This window comes from Heteronotia binoei, chromosome 14 (genome assembly GCF_032191835.1).
Source record: "Heteronotia binoei isolate CCM8104 ecotype False Entrance Well chromosome 14, APGP_CSIRO_Hbin_v1, whole genome shotgun sequence".
NCBI classification, from domain to species: Eukaryota; Metazoa; Chordata; class Lepidosauria; order Squamata; family Gekkonidae; genus Heteronotia; species Heteronotia binoei.
The window spans coordinates 16,051,546-16,066,644 of record NC_083236.1 but is presented as its reverse complement, the minus strand read 5'-3'; the positions used below and the strand labels follow the sequence as shown (position 1 = coordinate 16,066,644).

The 15,099-nt window shown below is 40.9% G+C and overlaps 1 protein-coding gene across 1 annotated transcript; it reads right to left on the bottom strand.

The window, feature by feature from the left end:
• Nucleotides 1-5,137: 5,137 nt before the first annotated feature.
• LOC132582262 (protocadherin gamma-B1-like) lies at nucleotides 5,138-11,542 on the bottom strand. The gene is made up of 2 exons (XM_060253801.1): nucleotides 9,125-11,542; nucleotides 5,138-5,203 (listed from the first exon to the last, which is right to left on the bottom strand). Exons 1-2 carry the CDS (start codon nucleotides 11,540-11,542, stop codon nucleotides 5,138-5,140), a joined length of 2,484 nt encoding a protein of 827 aa, XP_060109784.1.
• Nucleotides 11,543-15,099: the final 3,557 nt, after the last annotated feature.

The following is a 15,099-nucleotide window of genomic DNA, read 5'->3' as shown; positions in this document are numbered from 1 at the left end:
ACCCCTGGGGCTCCCTTTCCCATTAAAGTACTGCAGCACTTAAACGCTCAAGGGGTGAAACACAACCCTGAGGCACCTATGCTGTTATGCTCATATCGCTAACTGGTTTTGTTGAAAGGAGTGCGAAACTGGAAGGGACCGATCAGACTTCCCAAATGGCTTGAGATCACAATACATTGATCAGACATCCAGAAAAGTGGGGTGAAACTGCAGACACTCATAAAGACTGGACTTTCACTGGTACAACCCCTCCCCCAAAAAAGAAAAAAATCAGAGAGGAGTTAGCAGGAGGCTGATGACTGAGGAACAGGAGACAGATGTTGCTGTCTGAACATACATTTTAAATCCACAGGGCAACAGCAATGATCAAAAAGCATGTCTGATCACAGTCTGAGAAATAAGTCTCATGTTATTCCGTAGGATCTACTCCAAGGAAAGTGTCCTTTGGAGATCAACCTCAGTTCAACTGATATAGACGTCATTGAGGTTTCTGAGTAAATGATGGAAGTTATAGTCAATACCATACTGATAAACTTACTTCTATTTGCGCATGTTCTAAGAATATTCCTTCATCTTTGACATGAAATTTATTTTTCTTTACCATTTTATTTTTTACATACAAATTGCCTCACTGGATTTAGTCAAGACTATTTTGTTCAGCATCCATTCTGCTGCAGAAACCAGCCTGATACCTGAGAGCCTGAATGATCCCAACGGTGGTATAATGGTTTCTCTTTTGATTTTCCTTGGCTGGGCAGTCCCTTTTCTTGTTTTTTGTTTCTCTGTCTGTCCAGATCAGTTATTTAAATGTATACTGATATGTACCGACCCAGTCTAGGAAACTGAGCAATTGACAAAAATCCTTCATTCATATAAATCAGATTACGGCACTAGAGAGACTATTAATAATTCAAAACAAAGAAAGTGCTTTATTTTACTTTTGAGGGGAAAGGGTCAGATCAGAAATCAGGCAAGTTTTAGGTTTTAAACTTGGCAGGTGAACCAGTAATAGGAATGAGGTAATTTTTTATACCTACTGTATGTACAAATAGACCAATTTCGCGCTCACCTTTCGCTCTCACATTTGTTTTCTCAGCGCGGCTTTCTTCTGATTTCCCACTATCTGCCCCAATGCTGCAGCAAGGATTGTTGTTTTCACGCAGCAAACAGAAACCGCTAAAAACCAGTTTCAGTTTGCTGCGCAAAAAAGGTGATTCTTGCTGCAGCCCCGGGGCAGATAGTGGGAAGTCGGAAGACAGCCGCACTAAGACGAACAATATCCAAAATGTGGGGAAACAGGAACAAATGAACTTGTTTGATTTAGTCCAAGAAGCTCTTTTGAATATATCCAGTTCTCACACTTTTCAATCCATACACTAACAGTGCAATCCTAAAAAGGGTTACTCCAGTCAAAGTCCATTCAAATGGGTTTAAGCTGGAGTAACTCTGTATATGATTGTTCTGTGCATAACGGTGTGCATAACTTGCAGTACAACCAGAGTTGCACCTAAATCCATTAAAGTCATTGGGCTTAGAAGGTTGCTACTCTGTTTTAAGATGGAGCTACTGGCATACTATCATCATTTGTGTGCTTTCATTCATTCCTTCCCTTCTGTTATCTGTCACCTGAAATGCTTCTAAAACCACAATAATTGAAAAAAAAAACACTAGGATAAGAGGGGGAGGGACTTCTCAGGGGCCAGTTGCATTCAGATTAGAACATGAGAACCAACACTCATGGAGTAATTGCCACAGATAAAGGTTTCATATTACCCAAAGTTAGCACAAGCACACTACTTCCCACTGCTGAGATTTCACACATTTGACCTTATAACAATTGTTTTTAATAAAAATTTAAAAAATTCAGATCAGAAATTTTACACTCTGCCCATAGAAAACCGATGGACTCTTCACTCACTGCACCATTATTTTTCATTCTAAAGTACAACGTATTTTGCAGCATGTAATGAAAATTGTGTTTGAAGGAAAATTCATCTTGGCCACTGGAAGACAGTTGCAAACAATTATATTCTCCATTATTGTTTTCAAAAAAGGACTATAGATATACAACATAAACTGTTCCTGAAAAGAAAACTTACCTGGTCACCCTGCTCAGTCTCTGAATTTGAAGTGTTTCCTATAAAAGGCACACCAGATTTATCACCACAAAGAACAATGTCTGCAATCTGAACATTGGGTGTCAGAAATGTAAACTCATTCTTCTGGGATTCTGAGGACAGACAAACCTGGTAGGAATAAGGTAAGGTCCCATCTTCATAGTTTGGTGGAAAGATGGTACCTGTCTTTGAAGGAACTGGGCCAAAACATGGCAGGAACCTTGGATTCCCTGATTGCCGAAGCTTCATCAGAATGGCTAGAATCACTGTCAGGAGGAACAAGAAGGAGATCAAAGCCAAGGCCAGCACCAGATAGAACTGCAGGTCAGACTGATAGTCAGGGGTGATGGACTGGTTCTTCATTTCTGGAAGGGCCTCTTGAAAGTTCTCAGCAAACACCATGTTCAGAGTCACTGTAGCAGATAATGAAGGGTGTCCATTATCCTTCACCAAGACAATTAGCCTTTGCTTTACAACATCTCTTTCCAAAAATGTCCGTGATGTCCTGATTTCACCCGTATGGTGTCCAATGGTGAACAGCCCTGGCTCAGTGGCCTGAAGCAGGTGGTAGGAGAGCCAGGCATTGTGTCCAGAGTCAGCATCAACCGCTACCACCTTGGTCACCAGATAATCTGCATTGGCTGAACGAGGAATCATCTCAAATAAGGCTGAACCTTCCATTTCTTTGGCAGGGTAAAGGATCTGAGGTCTGTTGTCATTCTGGTCCACGATAAACACTTTCACTGTGACATTACTGCTGAGAGGAGGAGAGCCTCCATCTTGGGCTTTCACTTGAACCTCAAAATCTCTGAATTGTTCATAGTCAAAGGATCGTTGTGCATAGATTATGCCAGTTTCAGAGTTAATGGAGATACAAGAGGAGATGGGCAGCTCTTTGATGTTGCTGTTAAGGACAGAGTAGATGATTTCTGAGTTGTGGTCCTGATCCAGATCTGAGGCTTTGATATTGAAAATGGAAATGCCAGAGGGGTTGTTCTCTTGCACATAAGCTGTGTAGAAGGATTTCTCAAAGATAGGCGGGTTGTCGTTAACATCAGAAATCTTTACTGTGATAGTTTTTTGCATAGAGAGAGAGGGAGTGCCTTTGTCTGCTGCTGTAATTGTGATATTATACTCAGGGATGTTCTCTCTATCTAGGGTACCCTCTGTAAGAAGTTTATAGTAGTTACTAGGTGTTGATATTATTTTAAAAGGCAGATCATTTTGTAAATGACATGTTACTTTTCCATTTTCTCCAAAATCTCTATCATTTACATTGAAGACAGCAATTAATACTCCAGATGCAGAATCTTCAGGTATTGAGCTTGATAAGGAGACAAGGATAATATCTGGGGCATTATCATTCTCATCTGATATCTTTATTTCAACATTGCAATGTGCAACTAATCCACCTCCATCTTTTGCTTCTATTGTCATAGTGTATGCATCTGTTTCCTCAAAGTCCAGTGTTGCAGTAAGTGCAATTGTCCCATTTTGTGGATCTAGAAAAAACATTTTGTGAGCACTTTCAGCAATGCTGCTAAAACTATAGCTGATCTGGCCATTGGAACCATCATCTCTATCAGTGGCTTTCACTTGTACCACTAAAGATCCTTTGGGAGCATTTTCCTTCAGACTGACCTTGTATATTTCTTGTGCAAAAATAGGAGGGTTGTCATTGGCATCTATGACATTAATCCATATTTTGGCTGTCCCCGTTTTGGCAGGTTTGCCTCCATCCACAGCAAGAAGAGTTAAATGAAAACTGCTTTCACTTTCCCGATCCAACTGTTTACTCAGTACTAATTCTGCATATTTATTTCCATCTTCTCTCTCTCTCGTTTCCAGTGTGAAATACTGATTAGGCATGAGCATGTAATTCTGGAGAGAATTCATTCCAACATCTGGATCTGCAGCATACCCAAGAACAAACTTGGCTCCTGGCAAAGTGAATTCACTTGGTTCTAGCCTGATATCCTCATTTAAGAAACGTGGAGTGTTATCATTAATATCCTGGATTGCTACATTTACATGGAAAATATTCATAGGATTTTCAACCATGACTTCAAAATTAATTAGGCAGATTGCAGTTTTCCCACAGATTCCCTCTCTATCTATCCTCTCATTCACATATAGGTTTCCATTTTGTGCACTGACAGTAAAAAATAGCTTTTTACCCAGGGAAAGTATATGAAGATTGCGATCTGCTATTTCTCCAGTATTCAGTCCTAAATCTTTGGCAAGATTTCCCACAACAGAACCCTTTTCCATTTCCTCAGGGATTGAATATTGAATCTTTTCTGAGACAGTCTTGCAGAACAAAGACAATAATAAGAGGAGAGGTACTTGCCTTCTTATTAACCAATTGCTCTCTTTGTGTCTTCCTTCCATCCTAATTTCCATCGTTTTCTTGTTTATTTTGGTCACCTGAGATGTTTCAGATCCTCATCAGAATGCACTACAGAGTGACTAGTTTCTGTTTAGTTTATATTTCTTGAAATTGTTTTTTCCCCCCAGAAAAGAGTGAAAGAAAGCTTCTGTTTTCTCCTGTTTTCCTGATATGTAATCCACAAACGAGCAAGCATAGGGAATCATTTGGCGGAGTTTAGCTGCACCATGAGAAGTACATTGGCCAACAGCACCACTCTGAGTCTCAAATGGAGTACTGCAATTGGTATCTTCTCTTTCTAGTAATGGAGGGATTTATTCCCTTTCTAAAATATAACAAGCAATCAGCATTTTCAGATCGGATACGGGAGACTTTGACTTGTAAAGACCATATCTCTATGTACTTGTATGTTTGTTTTATTATCATCAAAACCAAACATTCACTGATATAGCATTAGCAGTGGAGAACTATACTGGTCCATTTTCCACAATCTGAAATTCCATACTCTCTCTCTCTTTTAAAAAAGTATTATATCCCTTGGTGCCGCTAAGTATGTTTTGTGGTGCAAAAGCAGCATATGGATATCACTGAGGCAGGAATTCTATATGAACAACACAGAAGATTACTTTTTTTACAGGTTGATTTCAACAAACCGATCACCACCACAGGTCTCCTTATAGTCAGAGGAGAAAACTGGCTGAGGCACATAAACTTAAGCTAGTTATGCTTTTATAGAGTATGGTTTAAATTTTTTCCAGTTCTTTCAGGTACAAACAGACTTTTACTGACTAGCCACTAGGTTGATCCTCTCTCGCATATATGATTCTACCCATTCTAGCCTGCCCTTTCTCATAAGTCAGACTTAGGGTTGCCAATCCCCAGGTGGGAGCAGGGGATCCCCTGGTTTGAAGGCCCTCCCCCCGCTTCAGGGTCATCAGAAGGGGGGGAGGAGGAAAATGTCTGCTGGGCACTCAATCATACTCCACGGAGACCAATTCTCATAGGGTATAATGAAAAATTGATCTGTGTGTATCTGGGGCTCTGGGAAGGCTGCTTTTTGAGGTAAAGACGCCAAATTTTTAGCATTGCATCTGGTGCCTCTCCTCAAAACACCCTCCAAGTTTCAAAAAGATTGGACCAGGCGGTCCAATTCTATGAGCCCCCAAAGAAGGCGCCCCTATCTGTCATTATTTCCAATGAAGGGAAGACATTTAAAAGGTGTAAAAAAAGAAAAGGTAAAGGTAGTCCCCTGTGCAAGCATCAGTCATTTCTGACTCTGGGGTGACGTTGCATCATGACATTTTCATGGCAGACTTTTTACGAGTTGGTTTGCCATTGCCTTCCCCAGTCATTTGCACTTTTATACTTTTAGTATACTTTTATACTTTTAGTATAAAAGGTGTGCGGTCCCTTGAAATGTGATGGCCAGAACTCCCTTTGGAGTTCAATTATGCTTCTCACAACCTTGCTCCTGGCTCCACCCCTAATGTCTCCTGGCTCCACCCCCATAGTCTACAGATATTTCTTGAGCTGGATCTGGCAACCCTAGTCAGACTAAATGGTACAAGGTCTGCTCATTGTCTAAGACAGGCCTAATAATAGGGTACTCTATCCTCTCCCAGAGTCAGAGCTAAACCACCCTGCCATACAACAAAGCAGAGCTACTCTTCAAACTGCCTGCTCTTTACTGAGGCAGATCCCCAAACTATCACCACATTCTCCCTGAGGCAGACCTGAACTTACTCCTTCTGTGCTTCCATCCAACATTCCCTCCCCCCTCTGAAAGGTGTCTGGATGCTGAAGCAGAACTCCCATAGGCTCAGAGGAGCGACTGCTTTCCTATTCAGGAGCAGGACAACCTCTGGTCCAGCACAGATGCCCAAAGGCAGCTTTCTCAGTTTCAGAAGACTTGTTATTGTACGGAGCTAATCCACAGGTTCTGAGCTATAATTTTGGCTACTGTATAACAGTCCTTTTTCCTTGGTTCACAAGGATAGCTTGTCCTGCTTATACAGTGATAAAGAGAAAGTTTTAGAAGCAAGATAGTTTAGAAGCAAGTAGAAAGAAAATTGCATGTTCTTCAAGTATTATTTCATATAAAAAGACATGTCATTAAAAGAATGACTCCAGAATAAATGACTCCAGAACCTGACTGAATACTGACTATCTAAAGTGTGTAAATATACCTCTAACTCACTTTATACAAAACAACTTTTCTCAATCATCACCATCAGTAGATCCCATCACATTCTCTCTCTGTCTCTCTCTTCTCTGACCGATTCCCCATTAGGCTTATTCTGGCGCTTACAGCCTCAATAAAACTTCGTTGGTCTTAAAGGTGCCAGTGGACTCTAACTTTGTCACAATGCTTCAGACCAACATGGCTACCCAATTGGATCTAACTTCACATAGAGCTATGTCAGTTCTGCAGTAGCAGTTGCTCTGCCCCTGGGCTTCTGCTTTCCCCGAACCACGTAATTGATTCCTCACCAGTTGTTTTGTGGCCATATTTTGACCTGTGGCTCCCTCCAACTTCTCCTGCATCTTCTTGATCTCTAAAAAACAAGATCAGGAAGACATGAGGAAAACTGGAGGGAGCTGCGGGTCAAAATGCAACCACCCAGCAACCGGTGGAGATTCGATCATTTGATATGGGGAAAGCAGAAGCCTGCAGGCAGAGCAACTGCTACTGCATAATCAGATCCAGTCTACACATTCAGAAAAAGTGTGTGGCACAGCTCACCTGCGACTAAGTCACATCAAAATACAGATGGGTAAGTCTTATATTTAAATGCCACCAAGAATAAAAATGTTCCCAAACTAGGCATATGAGGGAGAATCACAAGCTACAACACCTTGGTGCAAATTTTTCATATGGAGGGAATGAGAATGATTAAATGTGCAAGTTCCCCTTTAATGATCTTTTATTGAAAAAAAAGGAAATAACTTTTAACTAGTAGGATGACAAAAAGTAGAAGCAAGTACCCTAAAAGTATCCTTTTGCAGAAGCCTGATTAATTCTCTGTGTGATGCTTTTTTATAGATAAGTGACAGCCACTGACTGAGATAAATCATTATAACTTGATGATGATTCTGCAAATTAGTAAAGGTTCTTAAAATGACATCATCATCATCATCATCATCATCATCATCATCATCATCATCACCACCATCACCACCATCATCATGATTATTTATATTCCACCCATTCCCCCACGGGGGCTCAGAGCAGAGTATATTAAATATGCAATGATAAAACAATCAAGAACAGCTAAAATCGTAATAAAATCAGTTACAGCATTGAGCTCAGAATCTAATCAGCACTTTACATACCATATATTATGATGTTACATAACCCACGGGCCCCCGTCAGTAACAAACAGTTCGAATAATGATGAAATAGCAATGCTATATTAATAGCAGATCTTTTTCAGCACTGATGATGGAATAGCATGATGGTACAGCAGGGGAGGCCAACCAATCTAACAAATGGACACCCGCTGCCTCATCCAAAAGCCTGGCGGAACAGCTCTGTTTTACAGGTAGGGCCCGGATCTCCATAGGGAGCTGATGCCACCAGGTTGGGGCCAGGACCGAAAAAGCCCTGGCCCTGGTAGAGGCAAGACGGGCATCTCTTGGGCCGGGGATGGTCAAAAGATCTTGGGAGGCTGAACAACGCGACCTCCAGGGCATATATGGGGAGAGATGGTCCCGCAAGTATGTTGGTCCCAGGCCGCGCAAGACTTTAAAAGTCAAAACTAAGACCTTGAAATGGACCCCGTACTTTATAGGCAGCCAGTACAGACTGCAGAGCGTCGGCCATATGAGATTTGCACAAAGATATAACTGATGCTTGTTAGCAACTCAAGAAAGATTTAAAAGGTTATATTTAGCACTTTACTAGTAATTAAAAACTGATAATTCTATTTTTCCTCCATTAGCTACAATAATTTACCTCAAAAATAAAAATCCTGTAGCTTTTCTGATTGACTGCTGAACTTTCTACAACAGCTAGGAGAAATACATAAGAACACATGTTTTGCATGCATATCATGACAATAATATACTTACTAAACACCTGAAGATGAATGTTTGCGCTGACTGATTAAGAGTACTGTGTGTGGGCAGTATTAGGATGTCTGTATTTTAGCTGTGATGCCTTATCAATGTAGAGAAGTCATGTGAAATAGAAAATATGGCAACTTTGCAGTCATTCATATTGAAACTTTCATGTGAGCAAGCCAGAGGAGATTCTTTATAATGTATACAGATTTCTCATTGGCACATTTTCTACTTCCATACTTTTCCTTGGTGTTTCAAAGTAATGTAATGTCCAATATAATGCACCATCATAGTTCTAAAAATAACTGTTTCACAGTACAACTTCGGTCCCCAAAACAAATTGTGATTTAAGAACAGCAAAAGATCTACAAAAGAATTATAAGGAATAAATATTTTGAAGCTCCTTGAAAGAGACACAAAATCCAAAACTAAGCTACAATCCACTCCATATAATCCCCAATGCCTAGACTGAGAAACCAGTAACAGGCTAAGAATGGTTTCATTTCAAATGTAGTGAAAGACAATGGGATGAGCAATGCAAATCATTCCAGCTTACCTTGTCACCACTCTCCATTACAGAATTTAAATTTTGTTCATTGCCTGTCAAAGGTACATCAGGTGTGTTGCTGCAAAGAAAGTTGTCTGCAATCTGAATATTGGGGGTCAGGAAAGTAAACTCATTCTTCCTGGATTCTGAAGACAGGCACAGCTGGTAGGAATAAGGCAAAGTCCCATCTTCAAAGTTTGGTGGGAAGATGGCTCCAGCCTTTGAGTGGGGAACAGGAGCAAAGCACTGCAGGAATTTGGGATTCCCAGATCTCCGAAGCTTCATCAGAATGGCCAGAATCATTGTCAAGAGAAATAAGAACGACATCAAGGCCAAGGCCAGCACCAGATAGAACTGCAGGTCAGACTGATAGTCAGGGCTGCTGGACTGGTTCTTCATTTCTGGAAGGGCCTCCTGGAAGTTCTCAGCAAACACCAGGTTCAGCGTCACGGTGGCTGAGAGAGGTGGCTGCCCATTATCCTTCACCAAAATGACCAGTTTCTGTTTCGCAGCATCTTTCTCCACAAAGGCCCTGGCTGTCCTGATCTCACCAGTGTGAGAACCAACAGTGAAAAATCCCGGCTCAGTGGCTTGAATGACATGGTAGGAAAGCCAGGCATTGTGTCCAGAATCAGCATCCACAGCCACCACCTTTGTGACCAAATAACCTTCTTCAGCTGAACGGGGTACCATCTCAAACAAGGCTGAGCCCTTGGCTTCTTGTGAAGGGGACAGGATCCGTGGGCTGTTGTCATTCCGATCCATGATGAACACCCTCACTGTGACATTGCTGCTGAGAGGGGGGGAACCACCATCTTGGGCCTTCACTTGAAGCTGGAACTCTCTGAACTGTTCATAGTCAAAGGACCTCTGGGCATAGAGAGCTCCAGTCTCAGAATTAATGGAGATGTACGAAGAGATGGGGAGCTCCTTGATGTTGCTCTGGAGGATGGAATATGTGATTTGTGAGTTTTGGTTCATGTCTGGATCCAAGGCTTTGACAGTGAAAACAGAAGTACCGGAAGGATTATTTTCTGGCACGTAGATGGTATAGGAAGATTTCTCAAAAGTGGGGAAATTATCATTGATATCGGAGATCTTTACTGATACTATCTTTTTTGTGGAGAGAGGGGGGACTCCTTTGTCAATTGCTATGATTGCAATATTATATTCAGAATTTTTTTCTCGGTCTAAAGGACTATTTGTCTGGAGCTTGTAGTAATTATTAGAAGAGGGAAGAATGGTAAAGGGCAAATCATTTTGCAGTGTGCATGTAAGTTTTCCATTTTCACCAGTATCTCTGTCACGTACATTGATCAGAGCAATTAAAGTTCCAGGCAAGGAATCTTCAGGAACTGGGCTGAACAGAGAAATGAGATTAACTTCGGGGGCATTGTCATTGTCATCAACAACCCTTATTTCAACTTTGCACTGTGTCTCTAATCCACCGCCATCTTTTGCTGCTATTGTTATGGTGTATTCTTCAGTTTCTTCAAAATCCAATGCCCCTGTAAGAGTAAGTGAGCCATTGGTAGCATCCAGGCTGAACTTTTTGTTGGCATTCGCTGGGACATTGCTGAAATGGTACTTGATCTGAGCATTGGAACCTTCATCATTGTCAGTTGCAAGAACACTGAGTACAAAGGAGTTGATGGGAGCATTTTCTCTCACACTAACCCTATAGACCTCTTGAGTGAAGATGGGTGGGTTGTCATTGGCGTCAGTGATATTGATGCATATCTCTGCAGTACCAGTTTTTCTTGGTTCACCCCCATCTACAGCTGTAAGAACTAAGCAGAAGGCCTGTTCCCTTTCTCGATCCAGTGGCTTCTGCAGAACCAAATCTGCAAACTTATTTCCATCTTGACTCTCTTTAACTTCCAAAGTGAAATACTGGTTGGGACTGAGCTGGTAATTCTGGAGAGAATTCATCCCAATGTCAGGATCTTCAGCTCTCCCAAGGACAAATTTGGTGCCTGGCAAACTAGATTCAATAATTTCTAAGTTGATATTGCTTTTTAAAAAATGTGGTCTGTTATCATTAACATCCTGAATTGCTACAGTTATATGGAAAACATTCAAAGGATGTTCAACTACTGCTTCAAAATTAACAAAACAAAGTGGATTTTTACCGCAAACACCCTCCCTGTCTATTCTGTCATTTACACAGAGGTTTCCATTCTCTGCATTGATACTGAAATACTGTACTTTAGACATAGATACAGCATGCAGTTTGCTTTTTGCTAGTTCTTTGACATCTAATCCCAAATCCTTGGCGAGATTCCCCACAATTGATCCCTTTGGCATCTCTTCAGGGATTGAATAACGAATCTGCTCTGAAGCAGCCCAGCAGCACAAAGACAATAGTGAAAGAAGCAGCACTTGCCTTCTGAGGATCCAACAACCCCCTTCATGCCTTTTGTCCATCTGTAAAAACAGCTTCTTCTTCAGTTTGTTTTGAAGAGGACAAATTATCACCAATACTAAAGGAATCTCAACAAGGAAGGAAAAGCTCCTCTTTTTTCTGAATCTGTACCACCAGGAGAATGTCGTCCTTCTCAGAAAGGCTACTGATTGCGGTCTGGGTTTTTTTTCTGTAGCTGCACTGCATTAAGGGAAGCACTTGTGGACCTCCATCTAGGTTGGCCAACAGTGACACTATGAGGCTCAGATGGAGAACTGCAAATGAGCTCTTACATCCTATTTGAAATGGAGACATTATGTAGATACGTGTGCAGTTGTGTTTTCTTTTTTAAAACAGGTATTAAAAGTGTGAGTGTAAAAATATGAGATCACACACCTTCATTAAACCTTGCAACAGAGGAAGTGTAAAAATTGAGTTAGAACAGTGAAACAGTAAGCTGAGAAAAGTATGTTTTTCTTGTTAGTACCATATAATGTACTTTGTATTTCCTACTTCCTTCTGCCTCTAATAATTATAGTTAAGTTTACCTTAACTGGAGAGCCAGTTTGGTGTGGTGGTTAAGTGTGCGGACTCTTATCTGGGAGAACCGGGTTTGATTCCCCACTCCTCCACTTGCGCCTGCTGGAATGGCCTTGGGTCAGCCATAGCTCTGGCAGAGGTTGTCCTTGAAAGGGCAGCTGCTGTGAGAGCCCTCTCCAGCCCCACCCACCTCACAGGGTGTCTGTTGTGGGGGAGGAAGGGAAAGGAGATTGTAAGCCGCTCTGAGACTTTTCGGAGTGGAGGGCAGGATATAAATCCAATATCTTCTTCATCTTCTTCTACCTTCAACTCAGATCTTCCCCCAATATTTTGCTGATGCCTGAATTGATACTTAGATAAACATTGGTTTTCTTTATAGAGCTGGGGGGGTGGGATATTTGATCCTATAGTTTTGTACACTTGTTATTGTTTCTATTTCTTTTCTTTTAGAAATCAATGTTTCTACCAAACTATTTTTTTTATTTTTTACTTTCTTGTTTTATAATGGAAATACCTGTACACACTGAAATGGTGCACACTAAAGAGTAAAAGAATGGGAAACAACTCCACATTACTTACTAACAATTTTGAAGATTTCCAGATTATTGTAGAGCATATAACAGAGCACCGCTATTCTACTTATTCGGAGGCAGCAAGGTGTGCTCAGATATGCAGGGCTGTCACTGAAAAGCACGGCCCTATTTCTGTTCTGGCTACCTCCCCCAATAACGCAGATTATGTATGTGAGGTGATGTCATTCCTCCCTAGGTCCCACCCCCCATACACACTCAATTTCATTGGCTGCTGCTTGCAAGACATGTGATAACTCAGATTATCCTTTACTGATATTATAGGAGAGAAAGGAAGAAAGGAAATGCGGCTGTTGCTTTGGGGGCACTCAGCACACCTAGTGATACTCATCATAAAAATGAGAAGTTTTCAGCTGACAGTACAAACAGGCTTCTCAGTTGCCTGGAGAATGATATACACATCTACACTTGTATGCATGTAGTCTCTATTCAGAACTTACAATGTGTATGTGGGAGGGCGGTGGAGCTTGCCATTATGTTCCCAATTCCCCTAATAGAGTTATTAAAGAACTTGTTGACTCAAGTCCACTATCATAACTTTATCTGTCCATTCAAGGTTTTCTTTCTTTCTTTCTTTCTTTCTTTCTTTCTTTCTTTCTTTCTTTCTTTCTTTCTTTCTTTCTTTCTTTCTTTCTTTCTTTCTTTCTTTCTTTCTTTCTTTCTTTCTTTCTTTCTTTCTTTCTTTCTTTCTAACGAATCTTAGAAAGCATTCCCTCTGTACTGCCCAGTGGACAGGGGCATAAACTCACACACTTATCTATTCTGTTCATTATCTGTTTCATGACTGATAAAATATGTCTTTTTGGCCTAGGAAAGTTCATACCCCGAACAGTGTTAGCCACTAAATTTATAGCCTTTAAGATGTTACAAGAAGACTATTTTTGGAGGTGAGGAGAGCTTTGACCCTCTAGCTTCACCGTATGATACACTACTAAGGTGAGGAGAGCTTTGACCCTCTAGCTTCACCGTATGATACACTACATGCAAGCAAGTTGTTGTCTTTGAAAAGTAAATAATGCCTTAAAACCTTTCTATACACACACTTATTTTTGTTCTCCTTATCATTATGCTGATTATTTCCCCTCCCAATCCATCTCATTATATGAGAGATCATCCAGAAATTCCTTCTTATTTTTGCTATCTCCAAAAACAAAGTTTGAGCACAGAGACCACAAATATAGAACTCTTTCTTCTTCAATGCCCAAACATCTTCTAGAAATATTTATAATGGATCTACAAGACCTCATTAACAAGTTACCATGCAAGCAACCGAAGTGGTAGTGTACTGCTTCAATGTGATCAAAGAAATGACTTACATAAGCAGGGAACCTCTGCACCAGTACATTGCAAAAATATGTAAAGAGGCATGAGGAAGACCACAGAGGCCTCTGTTGGAATACAGCCCATTCTATAGCATTATATATTTGTGAACTAACCTATAAATACCACCTTTAATTTGTCCACAAAACAATAGTGCAATAGAAATCTAGACTGACAGAAATTAAGACAGGATTCAACCTATGACCAGATAAGATGGATGAAAAGTATCTTCAGCATGTATTTGAACCTCATTATCTGTCTTGTTTCCAGAGGTGACTGCAGATATCAGGTGTTTTACACTGACAGTTTGTGACTCTCTATCACTGCATTGGAAACTCACCTTTTACATTACCTAATGTTCTCACAACTGTTTTGCATTGTTGCTGCTCAAAGCATCTACATTTGTTTCGGTGAGATGAGTTCTGGTGCTGCTGCAACGTTTTTCTCGAAACTAGTTTTGATCCAGTCATTTCTCTACAGGCGTTTCAAACTTGTATTGTAGAAGTTTTCATGCGTTTTAAGACTCCTCCAAAAGCCACAAGGTGCAGTAATTTGTATGAGAACTGACAGCACTTGAAATTTTTACATATCATTGCTTGCCTCATCTTGTAATTTAAATTTGTATTGTTTTTGCAGTGTTGACATGATTTCCAAGCAATCTTATACATTTACCTAAGCACTGGTATTACGGCTGCCCTCTGATCAGAGACCCCCCCCCCCCCCAACTGAAATGCTTTCAGCAGGAGATATAGAAGTTTGGCTACGCAAAATGAGCAGAGCAAATCCACCAATGTAAAAGAAGAAGAAGATTTTGAATTTATATCCTGCCCTATACTCAAAGTCTCAGAGCGGTCACAATGTCCTCTACCTCCCCCCCCCACAACAAACACCCTGTGAGGTAGGTGGGGCTAAGAGTGCTTTTATAGCAGCTGCCCTTTCAAGGACCACTTCTATGAAAGCTATGGCTGACCCAAGGCCATCTCAGCAGGTGCAAGTGGAAGAGTGGGGAATCAAACCCGGTTCTCCCAGATAAGAGTCCGCGCACTTATCCACTACACCAAACTGGCTCTGGAAAATAATTAAAGCAGAACGGTGGCAGGCGATTTGAAGACTCTAAAACTCTGGATCAA

Excerpts from the sequence above, each read along its gene's own strand:
- LOC132582262 (XM_060253801.1), bottom strand. The coding sequence starts at position 11,542 with ATGGACAAAAGGCATGAAGGGGGTTGTTGGATCCTCAGAAGGCAAGTG. Across the intron at positions 5,204-9,124 it reads TAATGGAGAGTGGTGACAAG|CCAGTTTTCTCCTCTGACTA; the intron begins GTAAGCTGGAAT and ends TATGTGCCTCAG.